The following is a 23195-nucleotide window of genomic DNA, read 5'->3' on the forward strand; positions in this document are numbered from 1 at the left end:
TGTAGACCAGGCTGGCCTCGAACTCAGAAATCTGCCTGCCTCTGCCTCCCGAGTGCTGGGATTAAAGGCGTGTGCCACCACACCTGGCTCCTCTGTTCTTTCTAAGGTTTCTTGAATGTGGTTTCCCAGGTACCCATTAGAATGAACTTTTGGGTTCTTCTGGGTTCCTTACAACTTAAAAGAAAATCTGAATATTGCCCCCCACTTTATTTGTCTCTCTGTCTTTCTCTCTTTCTGTTTGTCTCTTAGACTCCCTCCACCCTCCTCTCACACTCTGTGTGTGTGTGTGTGTGTGTGTGTGTGTGTGTATTCCTGCTATCTAGTTTTAAGTCAGCTAGACATATGTTTGAGTCATTTTGGAAGAGAGCTCCTCCTGGTCCCCAGATTGACCTGTGGTAGTTTTTTAATCGACTGAGATGAGAGGGCACCATTAACTGTAAACAGTGTCACCCCAGGGCAGGCGACCCTGGATGCTCTAAGACAGCTAGCCCAGCAAGCCATTATAAGCAAACTAGTTTCCTCTGCTTCTGTTCCTGCCTCTAGGTTCCTACCCACCTTCCCACATGACTTCCCTCAGTGAAGGACTGTGGGTCTGGAACTGTGAGCTGAAATAAACTCTTTTCTTCTCCAAGTTGCTTTTTGGTCATGGGGTTTGATTGCAATAGAAGCCCGTAAGACAATGCTGTACGTATGTGACTGTGTTCTGTGGGTACAGCCAGTTGTGTATCACAGTGGAAGTTAGAGGACAATCTCAGATGTCAGTGGCCCCTTCCATCTTGTGTGAAACAGGATCTCTTGTTCACCACCATATGCCACAAGTTAGCCTGGGTTCTTCTAAGGATTTTCCAGTCTCTGCCTCCTCTCTCTCCACAGGATCATGTTTGGCTTCACATGGGTTCTGGGGATCTGTCCTCGTTCTTCTCTAACCCTCTTCCCAGTCTGTTCTTACAACTTCTCATAAGTCAGTGTCGGGCCTTCAGTGGTCAGGGCAGTTAGCCACGGCCTTCCTCACAGCTCTTCTGTTAACACTTCCTCTTGGTTTTGGATCTAAGTGTACACACTATATACCATGTTTGAATTTGGTACCCAGCAATTTTATGTGACAATTGTCATTTCAGGGCCGTAAAACATGCAGTTTTTAGTCTGTGGAGTCAGTGTGGCTTCAGCTCTGTGAGCTGGCATGTCCTTCCTGAGTGGAAAGTGACCATCAAATAAGAGGCCATGGCCTTCCCAATTTGTCCCCATCCTTAAAGCACCTAGTAGCTCAGTGGATGACACAACCATTTCACATTTTAATTTGGTACCCCAGCTGTTGTCTACTCTGCCGCCCGTTTCCTCTGTACCGGTTTCCTTGGCCCTCGTCTGGTCTAGGTTGCTGCTAACTAAAGCCATTGACTTTTGGATAAATTGCATTTTAGAATTCCAAACTTGATGCCTGTGAAGAAATTCAGGCATTCCCAAGGTTCCATGGAGATTTTGTTGTAAGAGAGCAAAAATCTTTTCACTCTCTTTTTTTTTTTTTTTTTTTGGTTTTTTGTTTTTTTGAGACAGGGTTTCTCTTTGTAGCCCAGGCTGGCCTCAAACTCAGAAATCCGCCTGCCTCTGCCTCCCCCGTGCTAGGATTAAAGGCGTGTGCCACCACAAGCCGGCTATCTTTTCACTCTTAACAGTAAAATATTTATATTGTCCATCATACAAAGAACATTTGAAAAAGCACAGTATTTTCCTTTGCTTTTAATTGTTTTTCCCCCTGTTCATCAGTACTGTTGGCTGAGGTCTTGTCATTTGGTCTCACCATTTTGAAGCCTTACCTATTTCTGAATATGGCAAATAAAAGTGTAGTTTCTCTTTGAAAGAGATGACTGAGTTGACTTGCCACTGTGTCCCGGAGTTTCCAGTGGATGAATTTCTTAAACATGTGGCCAGTGTTTTCTTCTTTATAGTTGGTACCCTTGGCCACCTTGCAGTGTGGGGATGGGCATATTTGTTCCTTCTGATAGGAGTTTTTGTTTGTTTCTTGATTGTTTTCCAAGACAAGGATTCTTTGTATAAAAACCTTGGCTGTCCTGGAACTTTCTTCATTGACCAGGATGGCTTTGAAATCACAGAGGTCCACCTGCCTCTGTCTCTGGAGTGCTGCGATTAAAGGTGTGCATCACCACTCCCAGCTCCATCTCATAGATTTATAGGCCTTAGACTCGATGTTACTTTTATAAGATTTTATATTTTGAATTAAGATGAATAATAGCTTTCTAAATATATCTCTTTGCACCCTTCTTATTATCTTGTATGGACTAGATACTTTAAAAGTATTGATTGGGGGCTGGTGAGATGGCTCAGTGGGTAAGAGCACCTGACTGCTCTTCCGAAGGTCCAGAGTTCAAATCCCAGCAACCACATGGTGGCTCACAACCATCTGTAACAAGATCTGACACCCTCTTCTGGAGTGTCTGAAGACAGCTACAGTGTACTTACATATAGTAAATAAATAAATCTTTAAAAAAAAAAAAAGTATTGATTGGGTCAGTTGGTTGGGGAATGTTTTATAAGTAGTGCCATTTGGGGTCTATATGCATGTGTGTGTGTGCATGTGGGTGTTAGGTTCTGTTTGTTCCAGCCCCTCCCTATTCCAGCCACTGTGACTTATGTGGCAATATAGTTTTTTTTATTTAGCTCATCACTTCTGGTCAGTAATCACTCTGCCTCAATCACATTTAGACTTAATTGACTTTTGAATGTATAGTCTTGGACATAATAGTTTTGTGTGTTGGTTTCTGTATTAGTATGTTGAAAATGATAGTAGTAACTATCTCTGGAGCTACAGAGGCTTAGAGGCTTAGAGGTCAAGGAGATTGTGTTGCCCTTGCAGAGAATCCAGATTCTGTTCCCAGCACCTACTTGGTAGCTGAAAGCCTTCTCAATTCCAATTCCAGGAGATGTGATGCCCTCTCTGGCCTCTGCCGGCACTGTACACACATGATAAACAGAGAATATGCTCATACACATAAAGTAAAAACAAATATATCTTTAATTTTAAAAAGCATTACTTACCTCATCAGGTTGTCTTTGAGTGAATTAGGCCATCACCAGGCATGGGAGAACTCGTTATTGGTGAGTTGCATCCACTGGTTTTCTATGGTTCCAAAAATCAATGAAAGTATTCTGTGCGATTGATTCTCACTGGCTTCGTGGAATCGACAGTAGAACAAACACTTGTATTGTTACGTGAAAATTGTGTATCTCACATTTTTATGTTAGTAAAATTCGTAGTAAATTTTGGTACATACACACACGGCCCTTTGTTATTTTTAAATAGTCATCACTGGATGAGTCGGCTGTCACTTCTGTCCCGCAGACTTATGGATGGGTTTCTAGCATATGGATAGTGTCTGGACTGAGCTTGTAACAGATGCTGTCAGTATCATACACAGATCTCCTTTCCTGGGCCAGTGCATCCGTCTCCCAGCTGCTGTGCTATTGGCTGCTAATGACTCACACCTGTACCCTTCTCCAGAGGCCCACTCTTGGCTGACAGGAACTGCCCCAGCCAGATATGTTGGGAAATGATGAGATCTGGTCCCAGCCCCCTCCAAGTACCTAGGGGTGGCTCACAGCCAGTAACTATACAGAGATATCCTGGCCTCGGGACTGGATGTCTTACGTGATTCGGTCCAGACTCTAAGAGCTCCTTGGAGGATCAAGCTGGGGGTGAGATCTCTGACGTCAGATCTTCACCATGATTCTGCCCCCATCTAGTTTACTGCTTTCACTTCTGGCTTCTCTTGACAGTATTCTTTCTATAATGATGCCTGCAAGCAGGGCTTTTGCCGGCTCTGCTTCTACGGAACATCACCTTAGGTGTGGCTAACCTCAGTAGCTCTCTTGTTCTATTGGTTCCCCAATTACTTGAGCAATCAATTTCACATGTCAAATAATCTAGGGTTGAAATTTCTTTGCTCTTTATTTTTTGTTTCCTTGGTTCCGTCCTTTCTAATGGATATCAACACTGTCCACTTTCCTCCTGTTTGTTTATTTAAGGCCATTTTTTCAACTCCCCTAATGCTTTTATGTATCTAGGCTCTTCAGTGTACTGTATTGTACATTTTAGGATCTGAAAGTTAGTTTCAGAGTCTAAGTCAGTTAAACGTCCAGCCCTTAGTTACTGGAAGAATTCTATGGTCTATTCTCAACCCTCAGCATGCTGCCAGGAATATAGTGAATACTCAATAAATGTTTGCTGCCTTGTCACACGTATTAACTTTTAATTTATTTGACTTGCTCTAAGCGGACACTTCAGTGGTGGTATTTTAATAAGGTGTTATTAGAACCTCTAGATCTCCTGTTTCTCACCGAGAATAGGAGCTGCCCAGTTTTGTCCAGTGATGTGTTGGCCTGCTAAGGAGAACAGGCCCGATTCACTTCTGCCAGCGGAGTACTCCTACTGTGGCTCATTTTGAGCTGCTAATAATGACATCACTGAAGAAATAGACATGAATGGCCTTTGCAAGCCAGCATACCCTAACTCTACTCCCAAATTGCAGTGTCTGGCTTCCTTACATTTACCACATTATGTCACACATAGGAGCCAAATGTTCAGTATATGACTAAAATACAGAGTTATTAACTGATTGGAATTGGATCAAGTGGTATAGATTAGTAAATTACTTATCTAATTCTTGTTATATAACCAACTACATTCCTTTTGTTTACCACAAAGGCATTCACGTATACACACACACACACACACACACACACATACATATGCACACCCCCCCTTCCTGGGCAAATTCAATTCAGAATTCAATTTTTTTTTTTTTTTTTTTTTGGTTTTTCGAGACAGGGTTTCTCTGTGCAGTCCTGGCTGTCCTGGAACTCACTTTGTAGACCAGGCTGGCCTTGAACTCAGAAATCCACCTGCCTCTGCCTCCCAAGTGCTGGGATTAAAGGCGTGCGCCACCACCGCCCAGCCAGAATTCAATTTTTAAAACAATTCAATCAGAAATACCAAGAGCCATTAGATTGTTCTTCCTGACTTTCCTCCTAAGCACCATGTCTCCCCGACACCATGAGTACGTGCATCGTCTTTGCTTCGTCTTATGAGTAGTGAACCCAAGTGGATTTATACAGGTACATGAAGGGCCAAGATTTTAGTGGTTCACAAATTTCAGGTTTTAGTCATAAAAAGTTATTATGTTAATAACTCTGTACATGGAGTTAGACAAGGCCCCTCAGCTCTGTGTCTCAGTCCAGTGTCTGTTGCTACAACAAAGTAAAGACTGGGCCATTTTTAACGAAAAGAAATTTACTGTAGGTCTGGAGGCAGGAATGTCCCAGGTTGAAGCTCGGTGTCTGGTGAGGGTCACAGTGTGTCCTGATGTGGCAGCTGACATCACTGCTCAGAGACACTGAGTAGGAAAGTGTGGCTGTCTGTTCCTCCTTTCGTAAAGTCATGGCGCCCATCATGCGCCCTTACCTCTTATCTATGACCCTGGCTGCCTCCATAGGTCCCAGCTCCAAACACCATCAAAATCAAAATCAAAAGATTAAGTTTCTGTCACGGGAACACTTGGTGAATATTTCAAGCGTTGCCTTATTCTGTTAAAAGTTACCACCAAGCATGTAGCAGTGGTATACCAAGATGCCATGGTGAATGTCTAGGTCACATTGCTGGCTGACTTGGGGTGTCACTCAGTTTGGGAAGAGTGTAGTTCATTTGGGACTGATAAACAAAGTCTAAAACATTATTTTGCCTTTAATAAAAGGTTTTCCTGGTTATTTTCCCCCTGTTTTGATATGAAGCATGAAGATCAGTGTAAACATCTGTGCTCTGCTTCCTGGCTGCAGTCTATGGGCTCTAATGCCTTCATCTTATCTACATGACCTGCATGTTTTAGACTCCTGGTCTGTACCACAGACTTCAGCTCTCAGGTTTTCAAAAGATACACTGGTTCCCAGTAGGAATTGTTATTGACTCATTTTTAAGTTGATGTGTTCTATTTTTAAAATAGAAATGTATTTCGTTTCAACAGGAGCTGACAATATCCGGAAATACTGGAGCCGCTACTACCAAGGATCTCAAGGGGTAATATTCGTATTAGACAGCGCCTCTTCAGAGGATGACTTAGAAACTGCTAGGAATGAACTGCACTCCGCTCTCCAGCACCCACAGCTATGCACTTTACCCTTTTTGATATTGGCCAATCATCAAGACAAGCCAGCAGCTCGCTCAGTACAAGAGGTACGCAAGTCTCCTAAATGCTCTAAGTTTGTCCACCGGGTTTGAGTTGAACTATGGCTGCCGCTGTCCAGTCTAGGAAGACTGTATACCTATGAGTGTGCTGGGTGTGATGTTTTTGCTACAGAACCATCATTCTCATGGGAAGTGGGAAGCCCATTATGAGTCCAATGAAGAAGCACATTTATATACACCTAAGTTTGCTTGAAAAACAAATTCTTTTGTAACTGGAAGATATCTCTGGGTATTTTCCCCATTTCTTTTGAAGAGGTAAAGGCCTGGCTAACTTAACATTTTAATTTCACCTTTGGCTGGTTTCCTTCTCCACTAGCTTTCGGAAGGTTGCACTGTGGGTTTGGTAGACATCACACATCCTCAATACCGTGTTCTTGTCCCTCTGAAATACGTGCTGCTGCTGCTGCAAACCTGGTGTCTTAATCTCGCAAGTTCCATGCCACCAAAAATATTTCAGCATGGATCCACTGTTTGCTTTCCTAGCCTCATTGCATTTCTTAGCTTGTTTCTCTCCTATGAAAGTGGAAGGCTATTCTGGGTAAACAGTGACCCTCTGAGCCAAGTTTTTGATTTCTGGCACTAAAAATAATAAGATGTAAATAGCGTATAACTTGAACTGCCACTGTTGAATTCCTTTGTACCTATACTTTGCAGAGTGTAGTTTTTACCCTCTCCTTCAGAAAACTGCAATGCCTTGAGTGGTTTAAGATTAAAGTGATTAATAGGAATAACATTGCCCTTCAGTCTGAAAAAGCAGATAAGGAACGAAGAGTACAATGCAATTTGGCTTCAAGCCTTGCTCACATTTAGCGAAGAGCCATGGCTAGTAGCTTTGTTTGTATGCCTGGCTTCCCACCTTCTTATTCTAAGTGCAGAGGATTCATTTGAATGATTCATTCTAATTTCACAGTATTAATACATGGAAGAGTGCCCATGCATAGATACTTCTTATTTGTACAACAGCAGTGAAGCATCATGATTTATTACTCAGCCCACAGGGCTGTCTGTGGTTGCCTCTGTTTGTCTTCAAGACTCCCTACCCTTTTACTTTATAGATTCTGGAAAATATATTTGGTAGTAATTAGAGAAAAGTAGCAGTCTGGTCATGGTGGTGCACACCTTTAATCCCAGCACTTAGGAGGCAGAGGCAGTCAAATCTCTGACTTCGAGGCCAGCCTGGTCTACAGAGCAAGTTCTAGGACAGCCAGGGCTACACAGGGAAAGCCAGTCTTGAAACACCCTCTCCCACGCCCCCTCCCCAAAAAGAAAGAAAAAAAAAATAGCCATTTAGGTCATCACCATTCAGCTCTCCCACAGTGCAGTTATGATGCCTCCTGGAGCTGCTCTTAGCATCCTGGTCCTCCGGCTCGCTTCTCACCGTCAGACTTTCTATCTGTGGAAGGAATATGAGAGAATGTCGCAGTGCGTCGTTAACCAGTGGTGTGTTTGTTTATGTTGGTGCTTGACTCTAAAGTATGTTGTCATTCTCACAGGCAGTATGTGTTCCTGTAAATATAATTATCCATGTATAAAAAGTGTGTATGCTATGTTAGAATGATGTTAGATGTAATAGCTGACAGGATTTCTTCGGGTTTCTTAGATAGCAGATGTAACTAGACAAACTTTTTGAAAGATGTATTTTCATTATTGTCAGTTGTGGCGGGGAGGGTATGTGAATGTGAGTGTAGATGCCCTTGGAGGTGACGGGCATCCGATCCCCCGAGAACTGAACTTGCATCCTCAAGAAGGGCAATACAATACTCAGCACTGGGCCCCATCTCCAGGCCCAACACAAACACTATTTAAACTTAATACCTGACTCACAGTCTCCTCTGTAGGAATTAAAGATTCACATCAAATGGAGGAAACTTCTAGCAGTTAGTTGGTTCTGAGTATTCTTTGTGTGTGTTAACTGACTATTTCTCCCTTTAAAAAAAAGAAGAAGAAGAAGAAGCAACAGCAGCAGCATAAGTCTCTCTTTTTGATTCACTAACTGTTGTCTGTCAATATGGAATATTCATATTGTGTGCAAACGATTCCAAGCCTGTACGCACTGGAGTGCACGAGAACTTCATTTTCCTTCCCACTTGTATCAACTTTAAAAAATTTTCTCAGGTGATTTTTGCTTGTAAATAGAATTTACATAATACCAGTTTGAAGATGTTTTAGGTAAGGCACTTTCCCTTGACAACACATGTCAACACATATCATACAGTTACATGTTAGCAGACCACTTTTGGAGTAATTTATTGGGTAGGGGGAGAATTCCCTGGTAGACCTAAGGTCTGTAGATGCATAATGAAGTGCTCACCCTAGCTTCAGTTTGGCTGCGAAAAGAAAGGGAAGCATCCAGTCTTTCTCTTAATGACAAAAGAGGTTACTCTCTATAGTGTGTTTATATAAAGCCTGGTTGAAATACTCTTAGGAATGTTTTAAGATTTAAATCAATACCTTATTGTTAGCATAAAAATGGAGTTGTGAAACTGAATCTTCCGTGTTGTATAAACAATAACCTCAAACTGGGTTGGAAACAGCAGGCCAGGGTAGGTCATTTGAAAGCAGAGTCCCATGTTACTTGAAATACATTTTAGACCTTTGTGTGGAAATGTCTTTGGGCATCTTTTTTGCTATTCTTCTTTTCATTTTGCTACCGCTTGGTCTGTGTCTTATAGCTTTATGAACATTTGTGTGTTTGTGCCCACTAGTTTGGCGGTGCTTTGAGTGTTAGAAGTTTGATATTTCACTCTGCAAAGAATCTGTGACTTTTAAGGGGGGGGGGGGAATTCTGCTTAAAAAAAAAAAAATCAAGGAAGACACATTCACTTTCCCAGGAAGCGCTAACAGCCCTACACGGTTAAGAAAAGACAGTGTGCTCTTAGGGTTTGGTGATTCCTCTCTTCCTGAAAAATTACTCTTACGTTTTCCGGGGGGTGGGGAGGGACAGTGTGCCAGGATTTGTCTGGTCGCTCCAGTAAGATTTAAGAATTCACTTGTTTATTAAGATAACTGTTAACTTAAGAGTGGATGCAAGCCAGTGAGATGCAGAGTAGAGCCATGAATGGGTGCCAGGATTCCAACGAGATAAAAATCATCAGGAAGTTAAATAGTTTAGCTCCATCTCAGGCTGTGCATGTTGCTGTCTGTATGGAGTACAAAATCAAGAAAGGAAGACAATGGTTAAAATTACTCAATAACCCACAAAACGGGCAACCTGCCAAACTATCTCGTTGCCCTTGGAGAAGCAAGGGAAATCTTGTAGGCAACATATCTTCCCCTTCCCTTCACTACTTACCTGCTAGTGAAGTTTACCAGAATTTTAAAGACTTTGTTTCTTGAAAATTGATAGTAGAAGCATACTTTTTTTTTTTTAAACAACAACAACAACCCCCCCCCCCACACACACACACCATGGGAAAATCATGGGTAGAAGGACACCCTCTATACTGTTGGAAAGTCAGGCAAGACTTACACCAGATGTTTGTCCTGCTCACTCTAGGGGAGGTGTGGTTACTGTAGTTTTCCAGGATATAGTTGTATCATCAGTTTTTCTCTATGGAAAACATACTAGAAAAAGCTCCACTCGTGCCAAGTGGCCCAGTTGATAGATTAGGAGGAAATCTGGTCTAATTTAAATGGTAAAGCTGTAAAATGAGAACTCTTAAGAGTAAATGGTTTGGATTTTTATTTGTATCGGATTGTGATTGTATCTAATTTGTTTTACAACTCCCTTTGGAGCACTTCCTTCAGTTCTGAAGTTACTAAGTAGACCAGGAGTATTTTCTGAGAAGTTAAGTTAATATAGGACTCAATAATCTAATCCTATTTTCTCCCCACACTGTTGCTGGCTGCTGTTTTTCCGTTTTCTTTTTGTTTTTTCCTTACTTTCTTCCTTTCTTAAAGAAAAAAAAAATCATGGCTTTTTTTTTTTTATTGGTTTTACCAGGCCATATAAAATGACACATTTTGTTAACATGAAAGAAACAGTCCTTATTTTCAGCAGTTTTATTTGATTTGATGTTCATAGGTATCCTTAATTCAAAATCACGTAACTTTTCCTGAAGTGCTATGTTAGAAAAGCACTATTGAATGTTTTTACTGCTGCAAATATTAATTGAAAAAATATGAAGACCATGAAACAGATTTTTGAAGCAGAATTATGAGGCCTAGTGGCTTGATTAGTTTCCTGCTTCATTAATTATAGCTTGGGAAATACAGATTCTAAATTAGCGTGTCAACACTGCGGCTGAAATTTTTGATTATAGTGCCTGTTAATTTTCATACCGTGTGCATGGAGCATGGTGCTATATTTGAAAATAATAGAGTAGAAATATGAAAGAAGTATTTCCAAGCATTCCTGTTTTCTTTAGACTGTTTCTTAGAGGGATATATACGTTCAATTTTTCTAAACAATGCATTCAGTCCTTGGAGACAGCAGTTGTCTTCTGGAAGAAGCATACATGTGATTTTTTTTTATGGTATTTATCTAACACGCTTAATCGTAATTCCCATTTAGAGATAGTCTTCATGTTGCATGTCTTCCTCCTTTTATTTAATAATAAAATAATTCACCTCTAATTTGCATCTTTTATTTTGTATTGGTATTGCTCAACTACAGGGTAGATCTCTTTAGTAGTTCTATGAAGGAACTGTAGACAAGGATCTTCTCAGAATTTCTATGATGACAAATCTTTTATTAGAAAATGCACAACACAGTTAAAATTGTGTAAAGCCCTAAGTTCTACTGAAAGTCACTTTCTATGTATGGAGGACAACAGTTTTCCCTGGGAAGTGCACTATACTTGAAGCCCAAAGAGTTCTCCATGTATCTTGACCTGCTTCTTGGCAGCGTTTTAGAATTACTGATTTGATTTCACATAGAGCAGTGTACATACCTATGGTGTGAGCAGTTTGGAAACTCCCTTATGGGATGTATACTTATTCTAAAATGATATAAGAGATACAGATAATTTTGTCCATGCCTTACACATGTCCTCCACACTGTTACAATTAAATTTTGCGAGGTAATGACAGGGTTTGGGATTCCGTCCCCCACTGCATGACTCGGTTATTTCTTAAAAATGTTCCTTGACCTACAAGAAAAGCTGAGTTAGCAATCCTCATTATTAGTTGCAAAGACATCATCATGAAACGTGCACTTTAAAGAGCAACTTCGAAGCTGAGAGTACGGAGATCAGCCGACACTTCTCAGCTTCACTTTCTGTGTGAAAAAAATATTAATTCCTTGATTGTGCTTCTGTCCTGCTTGCTCTCACCATTCCTCCTTGTTACCTGTGTTTCTTGTATCTCCTAAGTAATCAGAGTGTCCCACGTCTACTGAAAACTAATAGAATCCTCATTCCCAAACGAATCGGTTACTTCAGAAAGGATCATTTTTTTACCCAGGAAATTGTTTCAATGGTGCAGTAGAGAAACACATTTCAAAATATGGCAGCGCATGCTCCCCCAAACAATCCCTTCCCCATTTTCCTCCTTCGTTTAGTGTTGGCATGTCTACGCCTCATGTAAGACTGGGAACGTTGGAAACTTGTAAAGACTACTTAATTCTTCCCGGTGCCCAGCTACTTCTGTGTCCTTTTCTCCCTCAGCCTGCGCAGAGCCTCTCTGCAGACTTCAGTCCTTCTCCCTCAACCTCATGGCTTCCTGTTGCAGTTTACCTTCGAGCTGGTCCAGTTTGGCTCTGCTTCTCCCTGTGAAACAGAGAGAACCACGCCCTCTCCCTGTTTTCCATAATGTCCCTGTTAAAAGTGGGACCATTTTCTGACTTTTACCTGGAGATGGGCGACACTCCCCAGATCTCAAATGCTATGTGACTTGTAACTGGATTTCTTTTTCTTTTCCTCTGCTCCCCTACCTCTCATTATTCCCATTTCCCCAGGAAAGTTGCCCTAAGATTAGATCATGACAGAAAGTCTTCTCTAGGCCCATGACCACTTTAGGTACACATTCCTGATTTCTGCTAACACCCCGGACTTACCCAGATCAAAATATTAAAGTGACTTGTCTCTTAACTTTGCTGCCAACTTCAGAAATTCATTACCCCCTTGAAGGATTATGACTTGCTTGAGTCTTTGTTCCATGTTGCTGTTTGAAAGAATGACTAACTCTGGGTCTTGTCCCACATGTGTCCCTGCTGGCCCAGTGCTGCTCGCCTCATCCAGCATGCTGAATGCTAGCATTGCTTAGTCAACTCTTCTCATCCCATCTAGAATACAGAAACGTTGGTTTCCCTGGGCTCCAGACCTGCAGTGTGCATTTGCTGAGTGTCTTATCTGCAGGGGATCCTGCCTCTGCACTCTGCCTGCAGTATGGATTTTAGAGCTTTAAGCTGTTAGTTATTGTATTTGCAAATGATTGATCTTCAGTACTTTCACTGGTGTTTGTTAGAGAACCCCTTTAATAATAGTGTTCCTTGTTACTAGTTTCTTCCCAAAATTCTCATAAAAAGAAGTAAATCTTCTGACCAAATAATAATCTTTTCGTTGGTTTGAAAATTAAAAGTGGCATTTTTAAAAATAACCATAGTGATCTTGTTTCACTCACTAGCACTGTATAATTTTTCTGTTTCTATTTCTCACATGAAGAGCAGGGCACATGAAGTTGTGAGTATGCTCGACGTGGTTTTAAAGTAATGAATCCAATTTAATAACAACTTTAGCCTTTAATGAAATAATTTCTTATATTGGTGAAACTTGGGACTTTTAAAAAATATTTTTCTTCTATATTTATATATTTTATAACAAAGAATCATATCTATTGAAGTTAGACACCTGCTTTATTAAACAGTATTTGCTCCTTGTCAAAGCAATATGGATTTAAGTAATTATATGTATATATTACCCGTCCTACCTACATTTCTAGTTTATATTCTGTAAAATGTAGTATTTCATTAATTATTTATTCATTGAAGTCAGTAAGTTGTTTCTGAGGCAGAAGTCTATCGTGCCATTCAGAAGAGAGGACTGAATTTTTATTTATTTATTTCATTTGCAAAAGAAAACTCAGTTCCAGTTCATAAGTAACAAAGTTAATAAAACATTTGTTGAGCTAAATTAATTTGAAGATAGATACATAGTTAATGTCAGTAAGTTGCTTTGAAGATAAAAAGCACAATAAGCGTTAGTTATTATCATTATGATAATTATTATCATTATTATTATTACATAGTGTCTGCTTAAAAAATACCCTTAGTTTCTCTGGAATGGCTGAGCCTAATGAGGGAGGGTAATATGCTGGATTTTATCCAGGGCTGAGGATTTGAGACTTAATGCACTCAAGATTTTTTTTTTCCTTCATTAGATCAAGATGTTTTTGTTCTTTCTCTCCCCTCCCCCAAATTTAAAAAAAAAAAACTTCCTTTAGATTTGGTAACCTGGGAGTTATTTTTAAAAGTTTCTTTCCTTATATAACTTCTGAAAGCATTGTCTAGATTTTTTTTTTAAGCGTCTGGAAAGTTCATGATGAATTTCTCTTCACAGATCTTTTAGCTAACTATTTCTAAGTTGAAGAGAGCTCAAAATTATAATTTTTATATTTAAAAAATAGGGCATGAACCATGTGGATGAACTATGGAAACTTCACCAGTTCTTGATTTTTTTTTTTTTATTTTTAAAATGAGAGTCTGTCTTTGAGAACTTGCAAAAATAGCTCTAGCTATAACTTCATAAATTAATCTCAGGGAGACTATCTTAAGGGAAGTTCATTAGATTCTTTAGAATGAAAACCTTCAGAATTAAGTACAATTCCTTACAAGATAAATTCCTTACAAGATAACTGTAGATATCAGCATCAGAAGGCCAGAGAAAAGAAAATAGTGAAACATTGTAACAGGCATAAAAGTCAGATGTAGTCCTGGCTTCATAATCAATAAGACATTAGTGACATGTCTGAAGAAGACATTCCCTAATATTATTGCAAATTAAGTAATAAAAGACTCCAAGAGAATGAAAGAAGAGGTGGCTGGAGCCACTGAATTACAATTGACAACCTAAAGGCAGTTAAAGAACCAATTGCTGGGGTGATTGCAAAGCTATTCATATTGCGCAGCAGAGAGAGCTCACCAGAAAGCTGGAACAATACCTTCCGTTCAGCAATATTGCTTCAAAAGAATGGAAAGAAGGGGATGGGAAGAGCCACTGACCCCGAGACCAATTTCCAGGCAGCTGCACAAACTATATACTGTAATTAAAGGTTTTGACGAGTAATCACGGCAAAGCCAGACCACAGAAAGTCTGGGGAGCCAGCAAGGTTTCTAATGAGGCCGGCATCTTTCACTGCAGCATGGAAAAAGCAGGTAAGAACACAGTCCTTTTCTGGTCATAACTGAAAACACTCTGCTGTGTCCTCGCAAAAGTGAAAAATCACAACTGCGTGGCCTCCTACCTGTGAGTACGTATGAAAACATGAAATAAAAAATAATACTTGTTTTCTGTTTCTGTGACTTAGTTAGGGGTATTTTCCCATACCTTGCCATCTTAGTTCTTTACCTGTGAGTTGCACCTACTTAGACAAAAACAATGAATCCGTGCCTGCAATGGTACAGATAGATAAAGGATAATGAACACAGCTCACCAGCGGCCATTCGTGGGGTGCACACAGACACCGTTAGCGAGTACTAATTTATCCACCAGACCCCCTCTCTTTCATTTACTGGGATCTACAATCTCTTGTTCTTTTTCTCTCTTCAGTAATATCCCTTTCTATAGAATTCCTGCATGTGAGCCACAATCTCTTATTTAGACGGTCATATAACAACCACAACTGTTTGTATGTTGGGAAAAATGATCTAGTAGTTTCATATAGCACGTACATAAAAGATACGATGCATGCTTTCATTACAGCTGTGAGGTCGTGTTTTGAGGTACTGATGAAAGGGATCCATCTCGTTCTGAAAGCACCTCATGGTTTTCTTCTGGATGGATCCCTTGTGGTCTTTGTTATGTTCTGATACCATCATATCTTACAGTAGAGAGGCAATTACCTTCTTTACTAGACATTGCAATGTCAAAATTCCCATATATTTAAATCTTTGACCTTTCTCCTGCCCCCAAATTAAGATATTTTCTACTGCATAGTTGCAATGAGGGAAGTTTTGAGGGTTTTCTTTTCACTGGGGCTTATAATTTAAGTTTGGGTGCTAGATTCAACTCTGCTAAGCACAGTGGAGAGAGATTATCTAAGTCCATGCTATAACTGAAATGAAGTTTTGAGGTCTTAAATGAATACAGTGCAGACAATGGTCGGCTAGAAAGTCATTCCATAGGTATTTGGGATTACTTTCAAAAATGTGAACTCAAGCCAGCTGGGCCATATGGGAAGAGGGCTCTGTATACAAGCCATGAAATAATTCAGAGGTTGAGTGGAACAATATAATTTTAACATTGAGAACCTGTCAAGTATTTATTTTTAGCATATAAAGTTACGACTAATAATTTGTCAAGCCAAAACGGGGCTTTGTTAAGAGAAGTCAAAGTGGAAAATTCTAGGTAACTTGTGCACACTTTTAACAGGGGGAGCAAGGAGACGAGATGAGACCATGTTTGCTGAGGAAACCTTTGGGAACGGCTGATGGGGAAGGGGGTTTTGTGGCTCCTGGCTATCCTGTAAACGCAAGGTGTTCTCTCCCCAGACCTTATCATAGCACATTGACAGAAGGATTGAGTAGTCACCACAGGATGCATAAAGATGAAGCAGAGAGCCTCTCAAGACAGAGATATAGCTCATGGGCACTTGGTCACATCGTCAATGAACTTGTTCTTATATAAATAAAGGTTTGTACCCTAAAGCCCTGGTTTTTAAAAATGTGAAAACACACTCTTAAGTACATTCTTCTCATTTTCATTTATAAAGATTTACATTTTAATTCTAAAGTATTTTAATTTAAACTGGTACGTGTCCATTTTGTTGAGTAATTCTCTAAATATTTGAATTATTTAAGTGGGAAACCAGACATAGATAATCGTAAATGTGTGTTGCATATTTGGGCCAATAAAGGCAGATGACAAGTTACCATACTTTTATACTGATAACTTTGTTTTAGTTAATCTTAGGTTCTGGTATCTTACTATCTTTTGATTGATTTTGTTTTTTTTTTTTTTTAACTTGGTGACTCTGGTTTTTTCAGTGACTTTTACATTAATTAAGGCCAGTTTTTTAATTAAAGGGGAGAAAACAGGGTTTCTGATGAAGCATGAGGTGTTAAGGTTGCTTGAACAATGGCTTATTATTAAGAAAGCGTTTTTGTTCAGTTGTGTTTTTTAATGATTTATTATTTTTACTTCATGTGTAGGAGTGGTTTGCTGCATGCATTATGTGCACTGTTCATTTGCCTGGTGCCCATATGGGCCAGCAGAGGGAGCTAGATCTCCTGCCACCAAGTACATGCTGGAACTAAATTCATGCCTTATGCTAGACCAGCAAATGCCCTTCCTTATCCACTGAGCCATCTCTCAAGCCTCATGTTTTGTTAATTTTTGGTTTATTGATTTATTTATTTTAATTTTTTTCTTGTTATTTTACTGGAACCTCTTTGTTTTCTTTTTCTATTATGAAGAATTCTCTATCCTAAGAAGTTTCTCTCTCTCTCTCTCTCTCTCTCTCTCTCTCTCTCTCTCTCTCTGGAACCCCTTTAATAATTGACAACATTATTTCAAGTAATATAAACATAGACAGTAAAGATCATCTTGCTTAATTCAAGTTAACTATGGCTACAAGTCCATAAACGTCGTTTTCAGTAAAGCAGTTGATAAGTTTCAGTGATTTTACAGCTTTATGCATTAAAAGTGAAATCCAAAGATCCTAATAACCTTTTATTAGTAGTAGTTAGTGGGCTTCCAGCTATGATGTGCCATGTAATTCTCTAGCCACAGTAATGCTCAGCTGGAAAATGTATACTATGAAACATCATCAAAGGTGGATGTTAAATGCGCAGACCTTTCATCTCTGCAACGAGAGGTAGAGGCAGGTGGATCTCTGTGTGTTGGAGACTGTCTTGGGCTATGTAGTGAGTTTCAGGGCAACCAGGATTACATAGTGAATTCCTAACTCAAAGAAAATAAAAGTAATATATATTTTTTTAAGCTGTTAAAGAAAGAGATATGTCCTAGATTTATTCTCATGGGGGTTGGTTTTAGAGTAACTTCTGCATTGGGGTTTCTTTACAAATTGTAAGTTTAAAAAGTAATTGCATTTGAGATTACTTAATCCATTCCTCTGTCAATTAAGTTCCTGTAGAAAATACATGTTATTGTATTTGGATTTCCGAGGAATATGAAATAAACTAAACATACACACACTCACACACACACTGTAAAAATGGTAAAGAGGACAGGAAAGAGTGGCTCTCTCTGCTGTTCGTGTGTCCTGCTCAGATTTCATGCATGGCTCTGTCTTCAGCAAGGCAGTTTGATTCCCAAATATTGGGTTTTAAAAGGTTAGAAACAGCAGCCTAATGGAATTATGCTTAGCAACAAAATGAAGTGTAGACTATATATTGATGAATATAATTATCTTAAAGGCATTGATTCGGTAAGAGCTGGTCAGTTCACTTAAGTTTGATCCCTAGTTACCAGTGTTTGGGTTTTAAAGCAGCTTATTGGGTCACGTGAATGAGCTTAGAGACACTGTGCTCGCTCGCTTTGCAAAGCAGACTTGGGAATCTTAGGTAGATGGATCTCAATTCGGACACTCTGCAAACACATAGCTAAGTGCAGCAGATAATATAAGGAGCATCCTTACCCCTCCAACATGCAGATTTAGCCAGTGAGAACTTTGACTCTCGGTGAGGTGCAGATCCTTTCTGAGGAGAAACAGACCAGAGGATATAACTTGGAAGCTGCACCTCTGTTCTCTCCTGACTTTTTCCCTTCCTCACTCATTTTAAGAGCAAGTGCCATCCTGAAGTTGTTACCTATCGTATCTAGGGCATGGTTTCCTGCTTCTCTACCTATTCATGTTTCCTTGTGAGGTGCAAGTGATTTCATGGACGGCTTCAGTTCAGAAGTGTATTATGTAATGTATTGGAATATACTTTCCAATTGCGTGTCTGAGCATATATATATATATATGGAATATGTAGGTCTTAGTTTGCTCATTTTCAGTATTTCCATGTATTCCAGGATATGACCTCCTCTGTGAGTGTTTATGTATTCATTCCCTTACTGGTGAAGTTGAAGTTGTTTCTGGGTTTTTCAGTTCATAAACAAAGCTGCCACTGAAAAGCTTTGAATATCTTTGTTTACCTGGATACATAAGCCAGCATTTCCCAAGTAAGACTGGAACTGTACAGTTGAAGCTTCCGGAGACCTAGGATCTAAGCATGGAGCCTAGTGGATACTCACCTTTCGGTGTGGAGATAGGTAATGGCTCTCTGCCATTCCCCTTCCCCCCGGGCAGGTACATGATGGAGAGCACACTTTCAATCTTTGTTCAAGTGGGATGGAAAGCCCTAGACCCTGCCTCATAGTGAGGACCAGGCTTAATGAAGGACTTCCCGTGTCATCTGCCCCTTGCTGTCTTCACCACTTGCTATCTTTTGAGGCCCTAGGATGTTTAGTTGAGGCAGTGAGAACTGTGGCTACTCCGGGTGGGGTGTGCCTCGGGGGTGCTCCTCAGGCTCACGAGAGTGAAACAGGGGCATGTCCAAGTTAGGCACACTCCATACATAGCCTCTGGAGTATTCCTAAAGGCTGCATTCCAAACACAGGGAGGAAAGGTAGTTTAGCAAAGAACAGAAGAGCACAGAAGACTTTATACAACTTGTCATTTTTGTCAGAGTACATTATGAGTATTTGTGTTACTTTCACTCTGACATACATTGATAGTGTTCTTGTCAAAACGTTTCTCTCTTTTTCGCCATTGGGTAATAAAATCTACTCTCCTCTGAGGAAGAAACTTAGAGAAGTAAAATCTTGTGACTTTTCGTTTGAGAAAACGCATAGTAAATTCTGCTGCAGACAGGTCGTTCTGCTCAATTTCAACGGGCTGTGTGTGCAGCACGGTTAAATTATCTTCTCTCAAAAACTGTAAAAGTGTGTGTGAAATGTGCTCCTCTGAGAGGGCATGGAGTGATGGTGATGGGAGAGGTGTGGGCCACCTGCTGAGGTTGATGGCCTCCCAGAGGCCCAGAAATTTGCCTTTCAGGGCCTGTGATTGACAGCCTACTTGTTTCCGCCTTTGAAGGCCCAAGAGGTGGCTGGGATTATTTTAGAGTGTATGTGGCACCGGTTCTTTCAGATTTAAATAGAATCTCCCCCAGCATTAAAGGTGGATTACTTCGTATTACTTTTATTGCTTTTCAAGTGTTTTCTTGGAACCATGTAAGCGTCCTCCTAAAAACTGGATTTCCTGGAGTGTACTTTCTTTTAGGGAAATTTCAAGAATGTGTGATAGACTTTTTAAAAGTCTGAAGTTTTAACAGCCAACAGGACCTGATTAAAGCAAATTACTTTGTTAAAAACCCGAAAACAGGGTGTGTGTGTGTGTATGGGTGGGTTGGGGGAGCTCATCCTATCTCTATATCCCTGCTAATAAATCAGACCTGTGTGTGTTTTACAAAAACCAGGGTGTGCTTTTTATCTCCTTCATTCTCGGTTTCTTTTGATCACTGATCTGGGTGACCCCACGCTCGGGGCTTTTTTTTTTCTTCATTTGACATGGACAGAGTTTTGAAGTATAGCTCTCCTTTGGGAACCCCGGGCAGTTCCACTTGACTACCCTGTGATCTAATGAGCAGTAATGCGGCGCTACAGTGGCCATTTTGTGTGCTTTGACGAGGGGTGGCTAGACAGTGCGGCAGAAAGGCATGTCTGGGGAGAAAGGGGTGGCAGACTGATGGAACAGTGTGAAAAAGACTTGTTAGCCCACATTAGTGTGCCTGATTTACTTCACAACAGGTCAAGAAAGGCCAGCATCAGGGTTGTCCTGAAATTGCAAAGTTGAAATCCCCGGTATTAGAAAGCTTTCAGATCTCTGAAATTCCAAATTAATTCCGTTAATTCCCAAGTTGGTTTTCAGTCACCTCTGAATCGCAGCAAAGGGGACTGTCACTTTCTCCTATCTCGCATCTGTTTATCAAATAATTACGGGACCTTCCAGTCGTTTACTGCTGCAAGTTTTAAAGCATCCTGCCATGCCTGTCTTGCAGCTCCCTGCACTCTTTGCTCTGTGTTCAACCTTAATGAGGAGCCCGCCATTCCTATTTGGAAATGGTCTAAAAATGTTTCTTGGGGCTTGTAGCTCCACTACCAGAGGTCACTCCTAATGGCTCCCTTCTGCACAGAAGGGTACATGTGTGGCTTGTTTGTCTCCCTTTTAGAATATAACTAATAACTAATAAAATCTAATTGGTAAGTAAAACTCCCCTCCCTCTAGTTCCACCTGAATTATTTTCTATCTTGTCGTTGTTTACACCTTTTAGGTGAAAGAGAATAGGTTAGTTAAGAGATCCTAATCTCATTTCTACAATTATGGCCCTGACAGTGACCTTATGTCTAAGCCTATTCTCTCTTCATATCCAGAAGGACCTTGGGATTTCTTTATACTATGAAAGAGAAATCCTTACAGTTGCTGATAATGCTATTGTTAACTCAGTGTGAATCATATGTGAATTACTAGCCAATAAAATCCCTCTCCCACTGGGATTAAAGAGTATCTGGCAGTATAGGCTTTTGATTGAATTCAATATGTATTATATTTACTTGTGTGTGTGTGTGTGTGTGTATATATATATATGTATATATATATATATATATATATATATATATATATATATATATTTATGTGTAAGAGATGTAAAACATTGTGTATGTGTGTGTATGTGTGACAAATATAGATGCTAAGAGAAATAGTATTTCACTGACCGGTATGGTCATTATATCAAGCTCTGTGGTTAATGCTTGTGTGAGAGCTATAATGTATAGAAAAGAAAATATTTCCTTTGTGCCACGAGGGTGCCCAAGATAGACTGGCCTTCCCCTCCAGCCCTGATTTGGAGGTTTTGTCTGTCTTAGAGAGAATGCTGTTGAGTGGATAAACACATGCTAAGTAGTTACCAATCCACAGAAAACTTATCTATTGAAACTTTCCCTGTTTGTCCCTATGCCTCCTTATCTATACGTTTTGAAAGAGGCCTCCTCAGAGATTTAAAAAAAAAAAAAATGCCTTGGTTCAGGTTTTTAAGATTGCTTTTTTGTGTTTTTAAATTTGTATTATTATTTAATAAAAGTATGCATTTATTCGCTTAACTAATACCCTTTGCACATTTATTGAGTACTTATCATGTGTGCGTACTTATCACACACACACACACACACACACACACACACACACACACCATCATCTTATATACTGCAAAAATAGGTATAAAGAGAGATAAGAGCATCCCTTGTTCAAATCAACTACATGGAACAGATAATTACAATAGCTTATGAGCAGACCCATTAGAAATAATTAAAAGAATACTGTAGGGACACAGGAGACCAAAGTTAATATGAATTAGTGTATATATAGCAGGAAACCTGTTTCACACCTATCAGATAATGTTTTTTAACTGTACTGAGAATTTCCCTTTTATTTCTATTTTTTTAATGAAGATCCTAAGAGCCATAGAGATGAAGTAATGAATTAGGCAAGATCAACCTAGTGACTTAAATCCAAGCCTTTGGATTTCAAATCATAGGCTTTAAAAAACAAAACAGAACAACAACAAAAAACCTTCAATACAACATGTCATTGAATTTTGCAAACCAAATTTTTTTTTTGAATTTGATTTCTGAAATATAATTTAATAATCTCTTTTGACTTTGAAGTCTGGAATCAAGTGTTTTTTCTCTTTGGTTGTATCTTGCTACTTGGAGAGGTCCCAGCTGCCAATTTACAGATGGGCCCTTTCTACAAATGAGCTCAGTGGAAATGAGTGTGATGTATTGAAGAAACTAAGCCAAATGAGTTTTATATACTGTGAAACAAAGTAGCTGTTGTGTAGGAGTGCTGGGGGGAGTCTGCAGATCTGGGCTTCACTCACTGTCCTGTCCACCTTTGTTTTGAGAAATAACATGAGCTGCATTGGGGGAGCTAGTGACACCTCAAGCCATGGCTGTAAACACCCACTTCCTCCTTGAGTGCGCTAGCCTTAACCCGCCCTGTAGCAGCATCTCTGACTCATTCACTTCTGTCTTCATTCATCAACTTCACAAATTCTAGACAGTGAAAGGAAAGTGGGAAAGGGCCTTTGAGGTCTGAAGCAACAACTTCAAAAAGAGAGAGAGGCAAAACTACACACCACGTTTTGCTAAGAGTCATCCTCAAGAGCTTCTGCAATCTTTAATAATTCCTTTTTATTTTGATGCTTTATTAAGTTACCACCCAAAGCGCTGGATGAGGGAATGGTGGGCTAGATTCCTGGGTGGCAGATAAGTTTATCAACTTGTGTCCTCTAGGATGTTTCTAGCTCAATGGCTGAAGAACTGAGCATTACAGAGTGTCTCTGAGCTTTGCTGATTTTGGTCTTGATTTCACAGCACTGTTGACTTCTTCCACCCAAATAGGGACCCCAGATCTTTCTTACAGAAACAGTTTCTCTCCTTTGCTCCTCCAAGAGAGCAAGTATTGGTATTAAACCTGTCTATGGTACATACCCTAGTTCTTTGCCGTAATCACTGATGTTTTACCTTTGTGTAGTCTACATTTTTTAGAATATGTTGGATTTTCGATAATTTTTTTTTTGTTTTACTCTTGGACTTCAAGTCTTTAATATTGCAATTTTATTCATAATCCATGTATTTCTGACATTGCTTGTATTATAGAACGCTTCATTCCCCTCTTCAGAAGTGGAAGAATGAGGCAATTTTAAGACAAGCCAAGTAAAAGTCTCATAAGAACTGGGCATGGCCAGATATGTTGCGAATGCCACAATGAACTGGTATGGCAT

At 39.9% G+C, this 23195-nt stretch overlaps 1 protein-coding gene and 1 pseudogene across 1 annotated transcript in view; one reads left to right on the forward strand and one right to left on the reverse strand.

The window, feature by feature from the left end:
• The window catches only part of LOC110329228, a 32550-nt pseudogene extending 27090 nt beyond the window's left edge, over window positions 1-5460 (reverse strand).
• Arl15 (ADP ribosylation factor like GTPase 15) overlaps window positions 1-23195 on the forward strand; it is a 361560-nt gene that overhangs the window by 176102 nt on the left and 162263 nt on the right. Inside the window, exon 4 of the mRNA XM_021208556.2 lies at window positions 6030-6238. Within this exon, the coding sequence (XP_021064215.1) occupies window positions 6030-6238 (209 nt within the window). The remainder of the gene's footprint in view (window positions 1-6029; window positions 6239-23195) is intronic.

The sequence above is a fragment of the Mus pahari genome, chromosome 11 (genome assembly GCF_900095145.1).
Source record: "Mus pahari chromosome 11, PAHARI_EIJ_v1.1, whole genome shotgun sequence".
Lineage (NCBI taxonomy): Eukaryota > Metazoa > Chordata > Mammalia > Rodentia > Muridae > Mus > Mus pahari.